The following is a 25,649-nucleotide window of genomic DNA, read 5'->3' on the forward strand; positions in this document are numbered from 1 at the left end:
TATATATATATATATCCTAAGTGTTCCACAACATCCCACTTCCATAAGTGCAGTGAAAGTAAAAGGGGGAAGATAGTTGGGGGAGTAGCAGGGGGCAGGGAAACCCTACCATTAGGTAGCACTGCTTCCAGGCTGACAACAAGTAACTGAAACTTGGATGGACTTCAGATGCTTCACAGATGACCTTATGGATAACTGAAGACAGCAGAACTCAGATAAGGGGGCACTACTGTGATGCTACTATGATATGTATGTGTGTGTGTGTGTGTGTGTGTGTGTGTGTGTGGGGAGAGAGAGAGAGAGAGAGAGAGAGAGAGAGAGAGAGAGAGAGAGAGAGAGAGAGAACTACACCTATCTCTATCTATTCATACATATATTTGTTTTTGTTTCTGTTTTTCAGTACTTTCATTTGCATATGATTTTCACTGACTCCCACTTGGGATTTTCCTGGCAAAGATACTGAAGTGATTTGCCATTTTCTTCTCCAGCTTATTTTATAGTGAAGAAACTGAGACAAACAGGGTTAAGAGACTTGCTGAGGTTATGTAACTAGTGAGTGTCTGAGGCCAGATTTGACTGCTGGTCTTCCTGACTTCAAGCTTGGTACTATATACTGTGCTGTCTACCTGGATAGATGACACAGACAGAGACAGAGAGACAGTGAGACAGGGAAAGAAGAGAGACAGAGAGAGAGAGATAAGTGTTCTCTTACTACTTCCACATTCTTTAGTATTTATTTACTATAAAGATAGCCTATCTCTTTCTCCAACTCTCTTTATTATGTATACAGACAGCTGTGTGTGTGTGTGTGTGTGTGTGTGTGTGTGTGTATGAGAGAGAGAGAGAGAGAGAGAGACAGAGAGATAGAGAGAGAGAGAGAGAGAGAGAGAGAGAGAGAGAGAGAGAGAGAGACAGAGACAGAGAGATAGAGAGAGAGAGAGAGAGAGAGAGAGATTTAGGGATATAGGTCTATTCCAGTTACTTTTTCAATTTTTACTTCTTCCTCAATTTAAGTGACAATTCTCTGGGAACATGGTGTTAATGACTAAATAATCTTCATGAGAGGAGTAAATTAGGTGAACAAGTCAATATATTTGGATCTCTAAAGCATTTCAGCAGCTAAATTCTCTGTGAATAGAATGCTGAATTCAAAATCTGCCTCAGACATTTACTAGCTATGTGAAGCTGAGCTAGTCCATTCAATGTTTGACTCAATTTCCCAGTCTGCAAAATGAACTGGAGAAGGAAATGGCAAACCATTACAGTATCTTTGCCAAGAAAACCTCAAATTGGGTCACAGAGTTAGAGGAGACTAGAACAACTGAAAAACAACAATAAATCAATTCAAATGATCAAAACTACCAATAAACACATGAAAAAGTGTTCTAAATCTCTTATAATCAGAGAAATGCAAATCAAAACAACTCTGAGGTACCACCTCACACCTAGCAGATTGGCTAATATGACAGCAAAAGAAAGTAATAAATGTTGGAGGGGATGTGGCAAAACTGGGACATTAATGCATTGCTGGTGTTCTGAATTGATCCAACCGTTCTGGAGGGCAATTTAAACTATTCCTAGAGGGTTTTAAAAGATTGTTTGCCCTTTGATTCAGCCATACCACTGCTGGGTTTATACCCCAAGGAGATCATAAGGAAAAAGACTTGTACAAAAATATTTATAGCCTTGCTCTTTGTGGTGGCAAAAAAATGGAAAACGAGGGGATGCCCTTCAATTAGGGAATGGCTGAACAAATTGTGGTATCTGTTGGTGATTGAATACTATTGTACTGAAAGGAATAATAAACTGGAGGAATTCCATGTGAACTGAAATGACCTCCAGGAATTGATGCAGAGTGAAAGGAGCAGAACCAGGAGAACATTGTACATAGAGACAAATATACACTGTGGCACAATCAAACGTAATGGACTTCTCTTCTAGCAGCAATGCAATGATCCAGGACAAGTCTGAGGGATTTATGAGAAAGAATGCTATCCACATCCAGAAAAAAGAACTGTGGAAGCAGAAACACAGATGAAAAACAACTGTTTGATCACATGGGTCGATGGGGATATGAGTAGGGATGTAGGCTCTAAGTGATCACCCTAGTGCAAATATTAATAATATGGAAATAGGTCTTGATCAATGACACATGTAAAACCCAGTGGAATTGCTCCTTAGCTATGGGAGGGGGGTGGGAGGAAGAGAGAGAAAGAACATAAATCATGTAGCCATGGAAAAATATTCTAAATTAATTAATTAACTAATTAAATTTAATTTTTAAAAAATCATTCCAAATGTCTTCAAAGGGTATCATTAGGGGAGGGATGGAACAGTGAACCTCTAACTCAGGAGTAAAGAAGACCTTGTTATTTAAATTGGATCAAAGGTTCATAACCTTTTTTCTTTTATCATAGAATTCTTTTGGCAATCTGGTAAAGCCTATAACAAGATAATATTTTTAGAAGAATAAAACAAAATACTTAAAATTATAAAATTATTTATATTGTCTATTATCAGAATGTTTTTGAAACACAAACCAACAACTTCATGTACTTCAGGCTAAGTGTAGAAGGAAACTAAAGGAAAATTAAACTCATAGGTTAAAGCAATCTCCAAAACAGAGTTCTTCAAGGCTGAAAACATATACAGGACGAGCTATAATGAGTAGTCAGATACCTCTAAGAATTTAGTGCAGGTAAATCCCAAGAATTTGCAAAAATAAACACATTAAATTATTGGCCTTTGCTTGTTCTGATTGTTATGGTAAGAGGGGAAAAATACTTTTTCTCTTTCTAGAATGGCTGGAAGTTATTATTTTTACTTAATAAATAGTTGTGTTCTCTGGGGGAAGGAACTTTTTGACTTTTTTCCCCCTTTGGGATGCATATTTATATTTTACCATGTATCAAGGCCCATGTTTGAAGTATAAAATACAAATACATTTATAGAATAGGATTTAGTGCTAGAAGGAACTTTCAGGATGATACAATCCAAACCCACATTTTATAGATAAGACAATTGAGGTCTAGAAAGTTTAATTGACTTGCCTAGATGGCAATCTTAGATTCAGAATTTGAATTCACATTTTCAAACAAAGACAAGGAAGTGTTAAAATCTTGGATGAAGGGTAAACATGCCTTCACTGAAAAGTCCTTTGAGCAAAACTGATGGAATTGGAGGGCAATTATTAGTGGCCAGATTCTATTTAAAGTTATTCTCAGGGGTAAGGTGAGTGATGGATGAGAGAAACATATTTGAGAGAGAAAAATCAGCTAATATCACTATTTTTCAGAAAAGATATAGGATTCCACCACTGGTTACTCCCTTGTAAAAACATAATTATTTTATTAGGTAAATAATACCAGCTTCCTTATGCTTAGTATGTTATATTTTACTGTAACTATTTTAAAGGATGCATGCTTTTAAATACTGAGACAAACCTCATTGACTGATTTTTTTTAAAGAAATAAAACAAACAGTGCTCAGTCTCCTGATTACTAGTCTTCTTTGGACTATGATTCTCTTGGGCAAAAGATATTCAGTTCATTGCTGGACTTCTATTTGAAGCACTTCCAACTTGGCAATACCTTCTATCACTTATTCTCCATCAAGAGCCTTTGAGAACCCAAATGATTGATAGTTAACGTGATAGAATACTATTTTATTAGCCTGTAGTAGAAATGTTAATGCTGTTTCCTATGCATCCCTTTCTTTCTTTTTCTTGAATATTTTTCAATTTATAATGATAAGGATAGAATTTTTATTCATGACACTTAGTTAAAAAAACCTGGTTTCAAACATAGACTTTGTGTGTGTGCATGTTTATATCTATCTCTGTGCATCAGAAAGTGCTATTTTACTAAATCTACTGTCATTTGCAACAGAACACTCACCGTCTATGAATTATTTTCATCAAACTAATTGCTTGTTGTTTAGCTGTGGTGATACTGCTGAAGATGATTCTGTCCCTTTTGGGAACTATACTAGAAATTTTTATTTCATTTTGTAAAAAGTCTCCTCAATTAGTGCTGTGTAGGCATTCATTGTGGAACCTAAAACAAAACTGTGAGTATGGTGACTGCATTCCTTTCATTTATTAAGTGTCAAACATTTTTATGGGAAGTTGGGTCACAGAGAATTCCCTTTTGATTACTTTTGAATTTCTCCCTTGGAGTTGCTGTTTGCATTTAAAGTTCCTTTGTTCCATGTCAAGTATGCCACTTTGTAATTTGGGGATGCATAAACAAGGGATTGTGATTATAACTTAGCATCATATTTCTAGGTCTTTTAAAAATGATTGTAATTTGTACATATAACATATAGGATTTTATAATTTCTATAAAGTAGAACTATAAAAGTACTATTACTGTAATATATCTAGTGCCTTGACTGAGATACCAATTCCTTTTTGGAAACAGAAGTTAAATAGTTAAATGTTCAGTTACTGAGGCATTGGTACAGAAGAATAAGGAAATGTATCTAACATGCCACACACTATAAGCTACCTTGAAGGAAGAAGACGTTGCATGACTTGGTCACTAAGAATGAAGAGTAACACCTTATGTTATTTCCTCCATGGTGTTTTCTTGGTCCAAAAGCTTATCTTTTTGCTCTTTTTCTTTCCCTCTCCTTTCAGAGGGGGAGTCAAATATTCTTGGGGTTAATCATTCCCTTATCTCCATCTCAGCCATTTTGGCTACTGAAAGAGAAGTTGTGTCACTGAGAGCTAAACTCTTTCTGAATCACTTTGAACCCTTTAAAATGTGACAGATTAAGTAGGATACACAGAAATTGAGATGATACTGTCATCAGAGGTCTATAGTCCATGTGGATAGAAGGAAGACATAGATGATGAAACAGATTATAAACTTGTCACAGAGTTATGGAAGTAATGGAATACCCTAATTATATAGCCATGTGTTAGATTTATCTGCTTAAAGCACAGCAGTAACAATTTCTTGACTTGTCTTCATGATAATTACATCCTTCGAAATATAAAGGAATCAATAAGAACCACTTATTTTCTTCATTGCATTCTCAAAAATAATGAGGAACAGTGGGCAGAATTGATGGGATTTTTGTGAGGAAGTGACTATTTCATCTTAGAATTTAAGGTACAGAAGGAAAGGAAAAGCAGGTATCATCTGACTTTTACCTAGATTTTATAAAAATAGATTTCAAAGCAATAAGGATAAAGGAGAAGTAGGTTTTTATTGCCTATAATTTCTGAAGACATAATGACAAAAAAAATGATATCTGATGAAGAAGAAAGGGGAAATTGTATCCAAAGAGCCTGATGTGAATAGAGAATTCACTAACTCAGAAACTAAAAAAACTAAAAAAAGAGCCAGAATTTATATGGTATTTGACGGTTTGCAATGTACTTTAAAAATATTTGTCTCCTTTTATTCTCACAATAGATGGAGAAACTGAGGCAGAAAGAGTTTAAGTAAGTTGCCCAGGGTCAATTAGCAAGAATTGTCTGAGGGAGGATCTGAATTCAAGCCTTCCAGGCTCTAAGTCTACTACTCTATCTTTGTATTGTGGCCCTTAAGAGTATACATACAACAGATAGAGAGGTATGGCCTGATCATGCAAGAGCAACATCAAGAATGCTAAAGTTGACAAAAAAACAACAACAACAACAAAAAAAAACCTGTACCATCTATGTGCATGGGGTGTGAGGAGGGAGCAAAATGAAGTCACAAATAGTAAGCTTTTGGATGAGGGTGGTGAAAGGAATGATGATGACAGAGAAAGAGACAAAAAGGAGCTGCTCAACTTTGCATTGATACTCCTCACCCTCAACTTTACCAATGATAAGGGAGCTTCAGTGCTTATATTCCTAAAAAGAATATATTTACTCTGGTCTTTTTTTTTTCCACATCACCTCAGAATAGATCTTTAGTTTCCCACTCATTTCTGTACAATAATTCTTCAAGAAAAGATTGCTCTTTCTTCAATATTAGTCTGATAGACAGCATACATAAATCTTGACTTGAAGGGAATGAAATGGCCCTTTGTTATGCAGACATTTGGGCTGATGAAAGGGGTAGAAGGAGAACTTTTCTGTGTGGAAAGCTAATAAGATTACCTTGAAAAAATTGGAGGCTTTTAGCTAAATATGTTAAGGAGAGACACAAAACTACTATGTGGAGTGAAGAAAAAAATATGCCCCTCAGATAAGTGTGCTGACAGGACCTATTTGAAAGCATAGCACCAATTGGATTAAATAGAGTCCCAGTATATTATTTCCCCTGAGCTCATTTACATATGACTGTTTTCAGAATTTTGAAGACTATAGCTGATAACTAAAAGTCAAATAACTAAGAAATAAGGAATGCTTATGTAAGGATTGTTATAGGAACATCTGAAAAAAAGTGGTTTTGTTAATTTTACATAGTAAATTAGAGATGGGTCACACTACTCATTTAGCTGGGAGACACAACGTCTAAACTAAATATCAGGCCAGGAGTCAGGAAGACAAATTCAAATCCAGCCTCATACACATACTACCTGGGTGACCCGGGAAAAGCCATTTAACCACCATCTGCCTCAGTTTTCTCATTTGGAAAATGGAGATGATAGAAGTACCCAGCTGCAAAGGTTTTAGTGAAGATCACATAAGATAGTAATTATAAAGACCTTATCATAGTGCCTGAAACACAGTAGAAGCTATTATAAATGTTAGTGATGATAATGATGGTAATGCAGAGACTTAGAGAATTAGAAGGCAAGGGAAAAAACAAGAAGATAGAAACAGGAAAGGAAGCTAAGCCCAGGAATACATGGGGACAGATGTCACTGACAGAGTCAGAAAGGAGTTGAATCCATAAGCAGGTTCTACAGCAGTTTTTTTTTTCTGGAAGTTATGTTGATTAGAGAAGAAACAGCATTATCCTGAGAGGTGAATGGTTGTGAAAGAATAAGTCAGTTCAAAGAGCTGAAGACAAATGGGATCCTTAGTGCCTAGAATCTGACTGGAGAAAAGACAAAGAAAAAAAAAACAACAAAACTCTACTATTTTAAAAGTTATCTAGTCTTATTGCTACATAATACCATCTATATAACCTTAAAGGAGAGAAACTTCTCAGGGATGCCTGTGTTAGTATTTTCTGCCTAAAATAACTTAAAAGAAGGGGAATGCGACGGTTTTCAGATGGTTCAAGATATGCTGATGTATTTTTGCTGAATGAGCATAGCCCTTTTTTAGTACTCTGCTAAACATGGATTGGTATTAAAAAAAAGATTGACACTGCTTTGGTGGTTTGAGAATAGCAGAGATGAGGCTTTTGCCCAATATGAAAACTATAACGACCAGAAGAGCAGACAGAATGGAATGTTGCCCAGCAGGTAAGAGTGTTCTATAAAGAGGCCATTAATCAAGAACTGTCCTCTGTATATGGGATTCCCCTTTCATGGACCTTTCTGCTAGGTTTCTGCTAGGTTTCTACTTTTCCCCATAGATAATATAGACTTTGATGCCACAGGAGAGGAAATTAATGGCATGCACAATCTTTTCTTCAATTGGAAGTTTGTCACAAGAAGGATTGAATTCAATCTGAGGTATTTGGTCAGTGGCTCCAGCATTGACTGACGATAGTTTGTTGAGAACATTATGGAAGTTTTCAGCCCATCTCTTTAGGATCATGTCCTTATCACTAAACAGTGTGGCTCCATCAGTGCTGGGTAGTTGAGATACACCATAGGTCTTTGGCCTGTAAATAACCTTCATGGCATCATAGAAGTTCTTTACGTTGTTACTAACAGTGAAAAATGTATTTCATATGCCTTCTTACTGAGCCAAGAATCCAGCAACTCTCCAAGTTTCATTCCCATTTTATTTTTGATGGAATTGAATGCTGTTTTTTTAAGAGACAGATGAACTATCCTGCTGGTAAACCCCAGGGAGTTCTTGTTTTTTTCATTTAGTAGCTTCTAAATTTCTCCATCATTTTCATCAAAGCTACCTGATGTTTGCAAGTATTTTGGCCCACATTAGAAAATTCAGTGTTCTGCACAAAATCTCAGAAAGCTGCCCATTCCTTTTCTGCTTCACTGTTGCCAACCATGTTTTGGCTCAGCTTTCACTCCATGTAAGCAACATACTGTTCCCCCAGGGGGAAGACTAATTTCTTGACATTGTCTTGTGGCAATTGTCTTGCCTTGGGCCTTTTGCATTTGTTGAATGTGCATGCGTAGCTTGAATATAAGTTTATGATCAATACATCATTTTATCCCATACCTTGCCTGGCCACTCTCTGCCTCTTCTCCTTAGAATGTCTATTAAAAACCATTGTTTGCTTTGAGGGTGCATCCATGAAATTTTATTGCACTTTTTTATTGAAGTACCTCTTTGATGGATCAGTCATGTTGTTTGAATGCCAAAAATACATTTGCCTAAAACTATTTTATGAAGAACTCACACAAGGAAAGCCTCAAACAAGAGGTCAGAAGAACTAACTAACACAAGGGCATTCTTAAAGTCTCTAAAGAACTTTAGTGTTGATTGTGAGACATGGGAGTCATTGGCCCAGAACCATCCTGTATATCACACCTGCATCAAAAAAGGCTCAGTTATCGATGAACAAAGCATAATTACATTAGCTTAAATGAAACATGAGATGCACAAATTTAGAAACATCTCCATCCCAAATGTTCATATGGGCTGTGGTGGAATCTTCTGAGTTTGTATTGGCCCAATAAGACATGGTCAAACACATGACACAATTATAATATTTTGTTCCTCTTTGAGCATGAAAGACAACAACCATAATCACAGGCATTGGTGGAAAAGTGTAAGCCAGGTTTATGAATGGACTATTATTATATTTTTATTATTTCTTCTGCTTTTTTGAGTAAATGTCATATTTATTCTTGGTTTTGCCTTCTTGTTTGGTAAATGTTTTATGTTTAAGATTCACTGTTCTATTGTGAGTGATTTTGTTTAAATGAAAAACATTGTTGGAGTTTTAGGAGCTACACAGTGGCAAGTAATAGCATGTATCACATCCATCCCTCACCCCGCCCCACACACACACACACATACACATAGCCCATTGTGACTCCTAGGGCTTAGAGAAATTTTTATTTACATTATAGGGACATGGATATGTTTATAACATAACTACTTCCCACCTGCACCAAAGGAAATCAATTAGCATTGCTATCCTGAGAGTTAACTGAGACTGAGTACCCCAGCCAAGAGAGAGGGAGAAAGAGAGAAAAAAATAGGAAAGGGAGTATGGGTATCTCCCATATTCATATCATGGGATATGAATATCTCATGAGTACCTCAGCATCAAGGTGACTGAGCCATTATACTGTAGACAACAGAAATCTTTAATAATTACCTAGCTTATGTGTGACTCCAGAGCACACCCTTTAGTTTTTACTAAGAATTCTTTTTAGTCGTACTGTGCTCTTTACTGTTTATTTTTTTTCCCTATATTAACTCCTGCAAAAAAAGTCCATATGTTCATCACCAACTGGGGGAATTGGTGGATACCAGGGTCAAATGTAATGTGTGTCTCATGTGTCCTAGCCACAACTTAAATATTATATACACAGGAACTTGGGTATTACAACCTCGCATTGTATTATGTTGATAGCATCAGGATTCTGGAAACTAGGTAGGATAGTAGAAAGAATACTTAGCTCAAAGTTAAGGTCCAACTTTAATTTCCATTTCATCTACTTAATTCATGGCAAGTATTAGACAAGCTTCATTTAGTCTAATTTACTCATCTATAAAGTCAATCTTTAGTAGAGCTCTATGATCTTATATACAAATAGATTTTCTCAGAAGCTAGTGGAAAAGGCAACGGACTCATGTTCATTATTCATATGATTAGCCCTTTCATCTTCTAGAAGGAGATAATTCTTCCTATTTCACATCCACCCTATATACACTATTAGTTATCATTATGATATGCCCACCTCAAAAATGAAAATTCTCTACTGAGTTCTTGTTTATTCCTAATAAAAACGAGTGGACAAGAGCAACACAAAAAATCCTAGACTTGTGAAGATGACAGGAAAGTTTCTAGAACCTATTATACTGATAGGGCTGAGAACTAAAAACAAACAAAAAAAAAACAAAACTATGCAACATGGATGAACTAGAGTTACCAATGGACTTCTACTAGTTATGTTCCATCAAACCATGCTCTTAAGTAATATGGCCTTCCAGAAAGTCCTGTTAGAAGGATGACCTCTATTCTCTACTGGCACAGATCTACATAAGGAGGGTCTCTTCTATCTTGTCACTAACAGAAAAGGCAGTATCTCTAGTAGGACTTTTTTCAAAATGAATTTGTCAATTTTATGTGCTGCCATGTTTCTCCATCCATAGTGTTATCCTATTCTTCCCAGTATTATATATTGACCTCTCCTCTCTCCTGCTCTTCCCCTCAAATACATTTTGAACCACTGATCTGACATCTACTTCACAACTTCTACCTAGACCTATTGGTTTATTTACCTTAGCATCTTATTTGGTTTGACTCTGGTATAACTTTATTATGGGTGAACGTGGATCTCTACTTCTTCCCCCTACCCTATTCTCTTCCTCCAGGCTTATTCAATGTCCCAAATTACCCACAGTAGATGGTATGACATACAGAACATTATATTTTTAAGTAAATTAGAGATACTCAAGAGAGTATCATTTCCTTTAGAATAATAAAAATAGATTATTAAATGTATTATTATATAACCAACAGCATTAAATAGCATCTTTATACCCTCAGGTACAAGATGAAATATATGGAAAAAACCTCTCATAAAACATATGATGAAGAATGACTTCTTAAATGAAAACATATAATAATAAATGTAATATTAAGAATATGTCTTTATTATATTGGTTTAGATTCAAAAGAATTCTGTGTATATATGTAATCAATATTTAACTGGTCAGGTTTAATTGTCTTAGGGTTTTACTGAGTTCCTCTCTAATTCCTAAATAAAAGAAATAGATTTCATGAAAAATATTGTCAAAACACAGTTCTTGAACTTCAAAAGAAAAAGAGGCTTTAGCATGAGTCTAAAATATTTCATAAACTTGGTCAAATGTGCATTGACTACTAAGTATTCTCTAAATCCTACCCACAGTACTGCCTTGGTAATATCTCAAAATGTCATAAATATCTTTCTCTGTGGTTATTTCTTAGTCTGGGACTACTACCACCACCCTCTTCTCCACCTGAACCTATTTCTCTGTTCTTAAGAGGAGTAACTCTTGCAAACATCCATTTCACAATATTCATTCCATTTTATGGGCTGATTATTCAAATCTCAAATAAAAATAAAAAACATAGCCTAAGGAATTTCAAAGTGAAGTAAAAGGGTGAGGTGGGGAGGAAGAAAAGAGACCAAAGATCAGAGCCTATTGCATTAATATGTGGGCTCAAGAATATATCTATGGAAATATAAAATTATCAAGGTGTCTTTATGTGAAGGTAATTCTATACAGTCAGAGGAAACTGAATAAGAACAATAACACCCAGTGAGCCTTTTTATTTAGCATAGCTTATTTAATGACCAAAGTGTACAGTTAAAATTATGAAAACTGTTTCATAATTCAAACTTGCCTTAAAATTCCTCATAATTAAAGTGGAAAACCATATTTTTACATTGCCACACTTCTCTTCTACTTTGTTTTTAAATAAATTATATATATATATATAAATGTTTTTCACTGGAGAAATAAATTAAAATCAAAGAAGTCTTTTTTTCCCCTTTAAATTCCACCAACCTATAACTAAATTGAGCAGGCTTTTTTTCAAATATGTCACAGTCAATTCAGCCAGTGAATCTTATCTAATAAATACAAGTAGCCATGATTAAATTATCTAATGTAAATTAATAGGCAGTTTAAAAATATATATATATACTGAATATAAATCAAGCCAAAGTTCATTTTATGACCATATCTTTCAGGTTGTAAGCATGTTTTTCAATGAGTTACTGGTGGCGTGGCAGGCTGCAATCTTATATATAGGATTTTTTTTTATTTCATAGATAAAGGAATAATAGATTTTAGAACTGAAAGGAACCTTATATGTTATAAGTCAAACAAATTAATTTTATAAAGACACTGCATCATAGAAAGGTAAAATGACTTGAGCAAAATCACAAAGCTAAGAAGCAGGATTTAAAATGATCTAAATGACTCAAAGTCCAATGACCTATCTATCCATTGTGCCCCACTGCTTCTCATGGACTAGGAATTTTCATTTTTTTCAAAATACTTGAAAGGACATTTGCATTATGTTACACAAAATCCAGTTTTTAAATGTTGCTCAAGAATACTATTTTTTTCAAAGTAATAATATAAATTAGAAGCACATTTACTGATTCATTTCCTGTTTTGCAACTGAATCTTCCATACAAATTTTTTAAAGGAAAATAATTATCTTCCATTCATGCGCTTATATATCTAGAAGCTCCATTATTTATTGTTGATTAGACAATATTTTATTTTCCTAAATTGCTCTCATATTTACCACATCATTTATGTGTATTAGAAAGAGACTACAAGGCAGAAACATGACAATTTTGCCAACCATGAATTAACCACTTCACTTAATTGATTTGATCACAAAATACATAATTTATAGCAGGCTGTCAGATAGTTGTGCTTTTAAAATTTTAAGCAAATGGAAGCTATTCATCATTTTAGCCAGTGGAATAAAACCACAGAAATTTTTCTGTGCCCATTGTAAACTTTGGTAGCTGTATATTAGATAAAAAAGAACACAATTTTTAGATGGTGCCTTTTATATGTGAGGCACTGGGCTAAGAGCCTTTTAAATAGCATCTCATTCGATTCTCACAACAACCCTATGAGGCAGTTGCTCTTATTAACCCTATTTTACAGATGAGGAACTTGAGGAAAACAGATGTTTAAGTGATGTGCCCAGAGTCACATAGCTAGGGATTGGGTGAAGGCAGATTTTTACCTCCTCTAGTGGTTATACCTTGAGAATGATTTTAACATTGCCTCAAAAAGTTTTGAATCCAACCTTCTCTACAGAAATTCTCTGAGTTATATGAATCATTTCTAATAATATTAATAGTATAAAGCCTCAATTGTCATTGAAGGACTGGTTTTAATTATAGATAATTAATTCATTAATTATAATTATAGATAAATTATTATTATAGATAAATGCTGCAGAGAAGCCAATGAGGTAGTCATATGGCAAAACAGTACAATATTTATCAACTTTTTATTTTATGAAGAAACAAAAATATATTTAGGATTATTAACTTAGTTTTATGGATCTGTCTTGTTCACTTATCAGGCCTCCCACCATATCATTAGCTAGAAAAAAAAGCAGGGTGGGGTGGAGGGCTTTCTATTTCTTGACTTTCTATTCAAAGAACTATTATTTCCATTGGGATTTATTAAAACCACATATGTGATTTTAATTCCTGCATATATCTTAAAAATCTCTTCTTGGCAGAAATGAGAATTTGGTTCACTGTTTACAAATTTATTCTATTTTTCTGAACACCATAATTTAAACTGACAGAGTAATAGGAAAGAACTAGCCAAAAAACACATAAACCCCCGATTAATTAAATATCTAGGAGACCATCAGATCCTGGAAATCTAATGTTATAAGAGTCACAGAGTCATGTGTCTTAATTTGCCAGTGGCAGGCAGGATTCTGGATTGGCAGAAGTCAAGGGATGTGACCTGTGAGGACTGAGGTAAAAACCTAGCTAATTGGAGGATCTTGGGGGACGGTATAAACTGAGCTAGAAAGCCAGAGTGTGAAGCAGGTTTGCTCTCTCTGCCATTTTTTTTTTTTTTTGGCTTGAGAAAAGAACTTTCTAGCAGCTGTCCCAGGACTTACCTATATAGGTATCTCTGGGAAGCAGCAGCTACCAGGTGGAGACCATGCCAGGCTAGGAATCAGGGAACTTGTTCTTTTGGGCTCTGATCCCTTCCTAAACTTAAGTCTGCTCATTGGCTCACCTTAATTTGTCTGGTCCAACCATGTATGTGACTGGATCCCTTGGCTCCTGCCATTGCGAAATGGACCAGCGCCCATGTGGAATCTAGGGCCTGATGAAGCACATGGCTAGAAACTTTGATTTAGGCTGGTCAATTTTTCTTCTTTTTTATTTCTTTCTCTTTACTGATAAATACTTATAATTTGGTATAAAGTCTCAAAGATTAATTTTTATTCATAACACTATAAGGAAGAATTTTTAAAAATATTTATGTAAAGTTTTGAAACTTAATTCTTAGTTTTAAGTTAAAAGAACAAATTGCCAAAACCCTACATAGATTATCCTTTTTTCTATATACAATAGGTAAAAGTTGCCTAAAATCATAGCAAATGATAAAATACTATGTGTATATAATGATAGAGGCATATATAATATACTCCCTTCTGTTCCTTGAATTTTCTTATTATGAGGCACAAATTCTATACATTCCAAGTAAAAAAAATCATATTTAATGAATGAAGTACAATAATACCATGGTCTTGGAGAGACTTCAATTTCCTCATATTTAGTAGAAAATGACATGAATCAAGTTCGTTTTTCCTTCCTACTTGAAGATTTATTTTCTTACATGTTCATGCCTTTGTATATAGAAAACAATGAACTATCTATTAGAGCAAAACATCCATGAGTTTGGGAATTATGGAAAGATTCTATGTCTCATATTAATAATATCGTTACTTAACATAACTTCATCCCTTAATACACAATGAATTACCTGATTTTTTCCTAATTTTCTTATGTTTTGAAATTCTTTCTCATATTGTGAAGCTAATTTTTTAAAATAAGAAATATACGTATTTATGTTTTTTTAGCAAAGGCAGCTAGGTAGCATGATGAATAGAAATCAGAATTAGAAGTCAGGAAGAAATTCTCCCTTAGACATTTATTTGGTTGTGCCACTCTAGGCAAATCATTTGACTCTGCCTTAATTTGCTCCTATACAAAATAGGAAAAATAGCAAAGGACAGGAGTGAAGATCTAATGAATTATAATATAGAAAACATTTTGCAAAATGTGAGTGCTATAGAAGTCATAGTTGTTATTATCATCATTAAAATGATTAATGTTATTAACATTAGTTTCATTAAATAGAAATAATGAGGGACAAATATTAACTGGAAAAATGCTGATTTAGCCAACTATTTAAGTTATCATTTCCCTTAATAGGAGGAGCCATGCCAAATAGCAACAATTTCAGATATGTTCATGCAGAGTTGGTATCCAAGGATTTCATCGAGTTCCCCAAAGCAACATGAGCCCTCATTTCAGCTGACAGTACCAAGTGAGAGATTCATCACCTGTGTACTGGAATGCTGGAAACACCTGCTTAAAATCTGTAGGAGATATGAGGAGTGATATAGTAATGAAAAGTTTCAAGTCATGCAGTGCTACAAAAGAATGTAGGATACTACAACAAAGTGACATTTTCAACAGAAAACAAAATAATATAATAAAGATGCATGCATGATACTCTATTATTCAAGAAAACATGCAAGTGTTAATGGTTACATTTTAATGATACATCTAGTCATAATTGAAATGGCTTAAACATCAGAGTTCTAACATCATATGAAGCTCACTAGAAAATGCTTATGTCTCCTATTTTAATTCATCATGATGGTAAAGTAAATATGCATTTACATTATAGATCTTGTATTTAAAACTGGAAGCACTATCTAATCCCACTCCCTCATCTACCTCACTTTAAGGATAAGGAAATTGACAGGTGGTGGGGAGGAATAGATTTAACATCTTATTAAAACAATAAAATGAATAAGGTGCTATAAGTGGCTTTATCCTTAATCTTTAAATCACAACCACAATTTATAAAAGAATGCTTCCTTTAACACAGGAAAATGCCAAGACCAAATTCACTCTTGGCTATGGACATATTCCTTTTGATTTAAAAACAAATAAAGGAAACACTCATTGGGGTTGCTTTCAAGGAAAGTACCATTAGTGATTTAAGCAGTTTATTTTCTCTTTAAAAGTTTTCTGCTAATAAAGTCAAACTAATTTAGGCACATTTATTTTTCTATCTATCTATATCTTTTTCTTGACTGCCAAATTCTTAAAAAAACACGTGCGCATGGATTGGACATTGAAGGATCTTATAAACAATTGCATTGACTTTTGACTTTAACATGGAACACAACATACTTTTGGGGAATCTAGGTGGATTGTCATTGACATCAGTGAGAGTGATGTTCACTGTGGTGGTTCCTGCTAGTCCTCCCAGCTGTCCTCCCATGTCCTTGGCTTGGATGAGTACTTGATATTGCTCTTTGACCTCCCTGTCCATATTTGGCAAGGCTGTTCTAATTATACCTTCAAGGAAAAAACAAAACATACATATCACAAAAAAATTAAATTCCATAAAACACAATAGTAGTTTCTTGCTCTTCTTTGTGACAGGAAAGTGGTTAATCTAGCAAGAACTTCTGAGTTAATTTTTTTTTGTTTTTGTTTTTCAGTTCTTCTTTGGCATATTTTATCCCACCCATAGCATAACAACATAACCTCTTACTTTCTTTCCTCTTAAATATCTCATCCATGTCTCACAAATTATTCAAAATAGCCAACATTGTAATTTCATGCTCTCTCTTTTTTATTCATGATAATGCTGTTTTTATTGTGGATTCATTGGAGTGGCATTCTAGATAGAAATTTCAATTTTATAATACCATCATACTGTTGAAACATTTGTATATATATATATATATATATATATATATATATATATATATATATATATATCATCTCTTAGTCTGAGTCTAAGAAGGATCCAAGTTCAACCTTCCACAAAATTCTTCACTATATTTTACAGATTTAAAACAAGTTTTTAGGACATTTTTTCCTTTTGTATGTTGTAGTGTGGTAATGTTATTCTGTATATTAATCAATGAATATTATATTACTTGGCTGATAATAATAATGACCAATTGAAAAGGATCTAACAAGTGCTTACAGACCCTGTGTTAGGCACTAGGAATAAGAAGACAAAAATAAAATAGTCTGCCCTCTAGGAGCTTATAATGTATCTGGACAGACAACACCTACATATTTAATTATGTGCAAATAAAATAAATACAAGGCATTGGTTTCCTTGGGGATAAGGAGGTGGCATTACTAAAAAGTTAGCAAAAAAAAGAATCAGGGAAGGTCTTATATAGAAGAAGGCAAGTGACCTGAACTGAGCCAAGAAGGAAACTAGGAGTTGGGGCCATGTTGTAAAGAAAGAAGTGACAGGAATTTGTAACTGACATTAGAGGTAATAGGTCCCACAAAAAAGTACCTTACAAAGTATAATTCATATCCTATTCCATTTAGGAATTGCTTGTCTCTCTGATACTCAACCCTTTGCATGTGTAAACACTAGACTTCAACTCTGTGCTCAAACACCCATACCCCTATTCTTGGCAAAGAAGCATATCAGTATTTTTGCCTCAGTATACAGGCCTTTTTTTACTGTAGACCATCTTTTGGTCCAGACAGTCGTACATGCCTGAAACTTTCTCAGTAACATCTCCTACATTTCTAATGACTTCTACTTAAGCTCCCTACATCTTTTGCCTACCTAAATCAATAATAACTGCCAAGTCCTCTTTTTATCTCACTTCTCTTTGGTTGTCATCTCTAATTTTGTCATCCAATTTTCAGTTGTTATTCAGACAATGTCTTGTATTTCTTTGTATGTAATTAAATATGTAGGAGTTTTGTTTTCTATTTTACTACTAAATATTAAGTCTAATGCTACTGTTACTGCTACTGTGCTACAACATTTTAGCTAACTAGTATTTGCATAGTCTGTATTAGGTGGTGGGCACTATAGTTTTCAAATATCTCATTTGATCCTTACAACAACTCTGGGAGGTAGGTGCTATTATTATCTCCATTTGACAATTGAGGAAACTGAGATAAACAGGTTATAAATGATTTGACCAAATTCACACAGCTAGTAAATATCAGAGGTAGATCTGAATTCAATTCTTCTAGACTTCAGAAACATCATTCTTTCTCTTGTGCCAACTATTTGTCCTCCAGTATTTATTTATATGTATATACGTATTCAAATACATGTAAAAGCACATATGTTTAAATATAGACATTTATAATATGAATTCATATATATATATATTTACATACATTTTGCCAATAGGAAAATCGATTTAAAGATTAATTTCATATCAAGATCCTTTCATTATCCACAATATCATGTACTTGTCTACCTTTCTTTCCTTTAGTTCAGTATTCTCAAGTGTTTTTACATAGGATTCAGGCAAAATGAAAAAGTATATGAGATGTCATATTAAATTCTTTAGCAAACCAAATATTTTGAGGAATTCTGATTTTTCTAGAAAACTAAAATTTGAATTTTGTTGGAAAATTATTTCACATAACGTTAATGATGATGATGATGATGATAACCAACATTTAAATAGTGCCTACTATTTGCCAGACACTGTGCTAAGCATTTTAAAATATTATCTTGTTTGATCCTACCACAACACTGGGAGGTAGATGTTATTATCACTCTCAGTTTAGATTTGAAGAAACTGAAGCAAAGAGTAGTAGTTAACTGACCCACCAAGGTTATACACCTAATAATTGTCTGAAATAGAATTTGAACTCGGGTCTTTCTGACTAACATAGTTCTGTATTTTTCTAAATTCTAAGCTAGTTCTTATTACAACTAACATTACTTCTTGCCTAGACTATTATAATAGCCTTTGAAGTGGTCTTCTAACATTCCAACTGTGATCCTATTTCAAGCCTGTCTCCCCTTCCAATTCGTTTTGCTATTTAAGTAAACATCTTTATATAATGTTTTAATCATGTCACTCCTCTACTCAAAGACTTCCAATAGCTCCTCATTTTCTCCCAAATAAAGCATAAATCCTTGATTCTGGCATTTAAAGCCTTTAGTAATTTGGCTACAAATCACCTTTCCAGTCTTATCACATGTTCTTTCTTTTCAAACACTCTGCCTTCTTTCCAAGTGATATTCTTGGAATTACTCACCCCTATTTCTATGACTTTACTATCAGGATTCCTCATACCTGAAATGGACTCTTTCTGTCTATCAATTTAAGCCCCTTACCTTTCTTCAAGACATAAGTGAGGCAACCTAATTCATGAAGCACTCGCTGACCTTATCCTTCCCATCCACTAAAAATATTCTCTCCCTCTTCAAATTTTTCATAAGACTGTCAACTTTCCATCCTTTGCACTTCTCTCCCTATTGTTCATATCATTGGTATTTGTGTAAATCTACTTCCTCTGAATTAGATTATAAACTTTTTTATGCAAGGTCCAAGGCATGCATTTCTTTATATCCCTGGCGTTTCATAAATGAAAGGATGAATAAGTATTTATTTAAATTTTGTTGGGATTATCTGTAGAATGTCCATTTATACCAAACATCACTACAGAACTTAAACTATTTTCCTTCTTGCCTTTGTTGTTGGTGCATGGCCTTTTCTACTGTTTTAACCTCTTGTTTTTCATGATGCCAGTGTTGAGAGACTGAAATAAGGGCTCGGGAAACTGAATATATTACTTATTTTCACATAAGTAGAATCTGAAACAAATCTTCTGAAACAAGTGACTGATTATTCAGTTTAAAAAGATAATCCATTTTCTGTAAGGAAACATCTCTTTTGGTTTCCTTAGGTAGTTTGCCAGTTAAACTCAAAATCCAACCAGACTTGCATCTTTTTATAGAGTAAGTGATACTGCAATGTAAATCTACTCTTTAGGAGATGAAAATGTATTGAAAGCAGACCAGAGAAAACCAAATAACTGATCACCTTGCTACATTTAGTTTGAATTTTGATTCATTTCAGGGGAAAGGGAAAAAGGGGGTTGGGTTCCAGTAGGTTTGTTCTAGTACAATAAAAAACAAAACAAAAGGAACCTTAGATTCTGAGGAAGAAAATATTTCCTGGAAAATCAATCAAAAAAGAACTATCAATTAAAAACTTAATATATATCAGTCACTGTGTCAACTTGCCTTATATTTAATTGTTGCTATAATTTAAATTTATATTCCGCCACTGATCCTCCCTTAATCTTTCTGAGCCTCAGTTTTTTCTTTTGGAAAATGAGGATTGTGTCATTTAAAATCACTTGGGATACTTGGAACTACATTTCCTGTGATCCCCAATGGGTTTCCTGTTTTGGATTACGTATTCAAGGTGAGGGACAGTTTTTAAAATAGGGGGAAGGGACTTGGAACTTCCTCTTTAGCTACCTGAGCACTCAGAGAGAGAAAAAAGGTAAATGGTGGAGGTGAGGTTGGAATAGGTTTCTTACAAGCGCGTGGTCAGTTTATCTCTATCAGCATGGCTTTTATTAAAATACTATTCTTCCTTTTGATCTCGGCCCTCATCATTTTTAATCATAACAGGATTATAATTAATCCACATATATATGTTAAATAATTTTTATTATGAAAGTCAAATCAGGCAATTTATGTTAAAAGGCTTTGTTAACTGAAGTGTACTTTGCAAAGGAAAGGTAATATTGCTATTATCATTTTATTTATTACCATAATAATTTTAATTGACCAATATTAAAAGATATTGTATGAATTTGACTTAAGTCTACATGAAATTACATGGTCTTGTCCATATAGCCAGGTCAAGAAAGTTTAAAAAAAAATTACACTTAAGTCTAGCAATTTTTGAGTGCTTATCTTAAGTCTAAGATATTTTCTACAACTAGACTAATTGGAGGATGAACAAGAAAGATGAAAATATAAATTGACCCTTTCCCTGAGACTGCTTTAGTATCCAAAATTCACGATTAAGAGCTATAGATCTCAAAGTTTTCCCCTGTAGGACAATAAACTCCTGTTATTTTGCTACTAAGAAAGGAATGCTTCTTCAGCATCCATTCTGTTACCTTATTTGTGGAGAAAATTAAAGGACTGGAGCAAGCTGTCTACATATGACAGTAGTTTCTATGGGTACCTCTGATCTTATTCATAGTTAGGGATTATCATTTTGTCCCTGGAAAGAATACCTGTAGGGGAACATATTCTGCTTGGTCTTATGTTCAACACAGGAGAGTTATGAGTATATAGAGAGCTATTCAATTCCCATGAGAAGAAAAGAAGGTTATATATTCTTTTGCTCCCCCATAACAGTAGGTGTCCCTTCATGCCTTTCTCTGAGTGTTGTCCTTCTAACTGGAGGTTGGAGATTGGATTCACAGGAGTGGGGGAAGGTGTGAAATATACACATACCCACATACATGCACATATACACTCACATAGAGGAAAGCTCATAAATACAATTTTTAATTTTATGGATATAATAAAGAATCTTTGGGGTATTAACATCTAAAAGATTTCTATATTTACTAGCACTTTCACCCTTACATTAAAACAAATACAAATCAGCTATTTGCTGAAAGCCTTTTTCATACTATTAATTCCTAGGAGCACAATTCTTTTGTTACAAGCAGCCTAAAATTATAGTTTTTCATGTAAGTCTTACAGTTTGGTGTCTAGTTTACTAGCCAATTTCTTTTTTGAGGAGAGGAGATAATAATGATAATTCATTTTATCAGGAGGACTAGGGCAAGGTGAGGTTTCCACTTATATAAGATGTATACAAGGATCAACATCTAATTTCTTTTTAGCATTTCAAGGGACACTTAATTCACACACACACATACACACACACACACACACACACATATATATATAATATATATATTTTATATATATATATATAACATGTACAAATCAAGTTATTACTCATTGGAGAAATATTTCTCTGAAATATTTCTGTCTGTTTATATATATATCTGTCTGTTTCCTCTGCTGTCCGTGATCTAGAGTTCATAATATCCTGTTTAATGTATTAACTCCTCATATTGTACTTAGGACCTATGAACCTCAGGAGAATATTTTTTTGAAAAAATAAATGCCAGTAAGCAAAAGGATTACAAGGGTATTTTCTACTTCTATTTTAATAAGATGGAATTTAAATGAGGAGGTTACTCAGTGAATATAGACCTACAGCCTTCCTTTGATAAGTGTATGGAAAGGGGTTTGGAAATAAAGTCAGTTGACCTAGGGAGAAAAAAGGAAACTCCTAACTCTTCTCCTACTCATATTATTCATGCCCTTAGGTATATGATTCTGAATTTCATGATAGTGGCTGGTAAGGATATGGAAATTTTTAAGTTTCCACATAGGAAAGAAAATGCATTATTTAAAACATTCCAGATTATACTAAATGTGTAGGTTTAGTCTAGAGCTTTGTACCTAAATAATAAGTATGTGAGATTGTTTAGAAAATTCAAAATGCAAATACATTTATCTCTTGGAATCATGGATTAAGAGATAAAAGAGATTTCATTGGCCCTATCATCCCATCTCTTCATTTTACAGAGGAAAAAACTGAGGCCTGAGGAAGTTAAGTGATTCCCCCAATATTACAAAAGTAGTAACAGAAGTAGAATTTGTGCCTATGTGTTCTGAGTCCAAATGTGGTGTACTGTACCAAGATGCCTCAATTAACTGATGTGGGAATCAACCTTATGTTTTGCCAGACTAGATGTTTACTTCCATGGAGAGAATTAAGGACAATGACAAAGGAACCCTTCTCCTGAATATTTCTCCAAGTACCCTGTTGAGCTATCTGAAATTTCAATGCTCAAAAGAGATTACCAAATGTCTTCTATGAAAATGTATCTCTAGGGGGTCTTACATATTAAAGCTATTATAAATCATTTAAACTGAAGTATGAATTAATTTATCAATCAACAAGCATTTCTTATAAATCTATCATGTGGCAGGCACTGTTTATTACATGAATGACAGTTAACTAAGTACCTGGAACAGAAGGAATAATATAAGGCAGAATATTAAAGGATTGAGAAGCATGAATAGTTGATGTGGATAAGAGCCCACAGTATAATTTACCCATCTTTTGCCTAGGTTTTTTTTGTTTGTTTGTTTTTTGTTTTTTGTTTTTTGCCTGTTTTCTCTTGAGATAGGGAAAGGGAGAGAATTTGGAGTTCTGTATCAGCCAAGGAAAAAGGGCACAGCATGAGGAAGTGGAAGGAAGCTAAGCACAATTAACTAATGGATCGAAAGTATTTACTAAGCACCTACTTTTGCCAATCACTGCATTATGCATTGGGGGTGGGGGAGAATGGGAGAAGGAAGAAGAACCAAAAATAAAATAATAACTACAATTTCATATACCTTCACAGAGCCAAACACGCAATCAATTGATAATAATTGTGTATAGGATTAAAAGGCAGAAAGAACTCCAGATTACATATTTAAAAATGTTAAGCTACCAGTATACTCCTCCTCCAGCACCACACATACACTCTACAACTAAAAAACTAAAGAACTCAACTCTGTAGTTGTTTTCCCAAGAGTATTAATTTTAAGGTCTAACATTTTTTGGTTTTGTGTTTGTTTGAAATGCTTATAAATAGTTCACATAAGTTTGTAGCAAAATAATAGATAATTCATGAATGCTACCTATCTTTTTAGCCAACACATTCCAAATTTCCTTATTCTTATTCTCCCGCCTTTAAAAAACTTTCTTTTCTGAACTACTTGACCAAATAGTCAGACACCTCCCAAAATTCCCACAAATCTTCCTGGTTTCCTGGCATAACTTTACTTGTGACATACATTAATTAGATTTTCTTCTTCATTTAGAAAATGTGTTATGTCAACCATTATTTGGTACCAATAACAAGTGGCTAATGGGTAAGATTACCTATGGTCAAAATTGCTAAGAAAACAAAGTTGATTTTTGGTACAACTTTCCTTTCTAAGTTTTCTCGTCATCATCCACATACCTAAATAGGAACCAGTTCTCCAGAGCCTTAATCTCTCCTATTATCTAAAAAATTCTGACATTAGAGCTTTCCTTATATTTTCATTTTAACAGGAGAATCCTGAAGATGATTAAGCCTTCAAGACTAGCAGTAATGAGTTTCTAATAGGGATTCTAAACCTGGAGTCTTTAAATGCTTTTTGTTTTAAAATATGTATAATTTTGTAGCTATTATAATGAAATTAATTTACTTTGTAATCTCATTTATTTCATTTTATGCATTTAAAAACATTGTTATGAGAAATGGTACATACTCTTTAACAGATTGCTAAAGGCATTCATGACACAAAAATGACTAAGAATGTCTCTAATAACATTTTGAATATTAGATATTTTGAATGGGTGTTAGTGAGATAGCTGGTCTACTCAGAGACTCACATAGGCAACCCAATATTCTCTTTACTTTTACATTCAGACTTGCTACAGAGAGAAGTTAAATGATAAGACTCATATTAAACCTAAAGGTCAGTTTCTAACTCAGGATGTGTACGGTTCTCTATGTCGAGATAACAAATATAAGCCATCGAGTTTTAACTTTGTGCTCAAATGTACCAAATTCATTCTGATGCCCTCTCTTTGGCTCATGTCTCTACTCAGAGTTCCCTTGGTAAGATCTGAATTTTGTTCACTTTCAACTTATCCCCAAAGTCCCTCATTTGTCTTGCAAGCATCAAACTAAAAAGGCATGAAACTTTGGAATTTATTATAAACAAAAACAAGAAATAAAGAAAAAAAATAGATACATTCCCTTGCCCTTTTTAAAGAACTTTCTCTTGTAATGAATATCACCATCTTTATTGAATTAATATACTCACCCAAGGTTAACAGGCTTTAACTTTGGGATTAGTCTACCAGGGAGAGGAAAATGCTAGAGTTGCTGGACAGTTGGCTTCACTGCTACATACATACATAGTCTATTTATAAAAGTCACTCTTTAGGTTTCCTCTCATACTGTGTTTAAGTTTAATTGATTAATTCTGGCCATTCTTCTGGTCAGTCTGTCTAGTGATCCCTGCCATTCCAATCTCTTTTCAGCCTTTGACACTTTATTCCCAGCTCTTGCTTCGAATCTATGCTTCATTGCTCCTTCTTTCTCCCACTCTATCTGGCTCATATTTGCTCAGCATAACCATGGAGGTTCTTTCACTCTGATGCCACCACCAGAATGATTATCTTCTACTTTTCTTTCTTCAGTAAAGTGTTAACATCTCTTACAACATATAGCAAGGGCCCTCACCTCCAGCCCTTCCTTTTAGTTAGCTTCACAGGACTACCTGGTAGAATGTGAGATGCTTGCAAGCAGAGCTAGTTTGGACTGGGTTATAGTAATATGAATGTTTTTTTTTTATTTTTAAACCTTTACTTTCTGTCTTAAAATCAATACTGTGTATTGGTTCTAAGGCAGAAGACTGGAAAGGGCTAGGCAATGGGACTTAAGTGACTTGCCCAGGGTCACACGGCTAGGAAGTGTCTGAAGCCAGATTTCAATTTAGGACCTCCTGTCTTTTGGCCTGGCTCTCAATCCACTGAGTTACCCGGCTGGCCCCTGTATATAAATGTTCTTTAATTGACACAAAAGGGGCCATCGGGCAATTGGAAAGATCTCTTGTCATTGCCAGTGGTGCTCAGACCTCACTGCTAGCTCATTTAGGACAACTGAATCCTATTGATTATTTCATCATTTTAAAGTTGAGTGTGCCTCACCCATGCCCCACTTATGGTCAGCACCTTCTGCTAAGTTAC

At 34.2% G+C, this 25,649-nt stretch overlaps 1 protein-coding gene across 2 annotated transcripts in view; it reads right to left on the minus strand.

The window, feature by feature from the left end:
* Positions 1-25,649, minus strand: part of CDH12 (cadherin 12) — a 382,411-nt gene that overhangs the window by 108,827 nt on the left and 247,935 nt on the right. For both annotated transcript variants that reach the window (XM_044657897.1, XM_044657896.1), the window contains one exon: positions 16,192-16,359. In XM_044657897.1, the coding sequence (XP_044513832.1) occupies positions 16,192-16,359 (168 nt within the window). The remainder of the gene's footprint in view (positions 1-16,191; positions 16,360-25,649) is intronic.

Source organism: Gracilinanus agilis, chromosome 1, assembly GCF_016433145.1.
Source record: "Gracilinanus agilis isolate LMUSP501 chromosome 1, AgileGrace, whole genome shotgun sequence".
NCBI lineage: Eukaryota > Metazoa > Chordata > Mammalia > Didelphimorphia > Didelphidae > Gracilinanus > Gracilinanus agilis.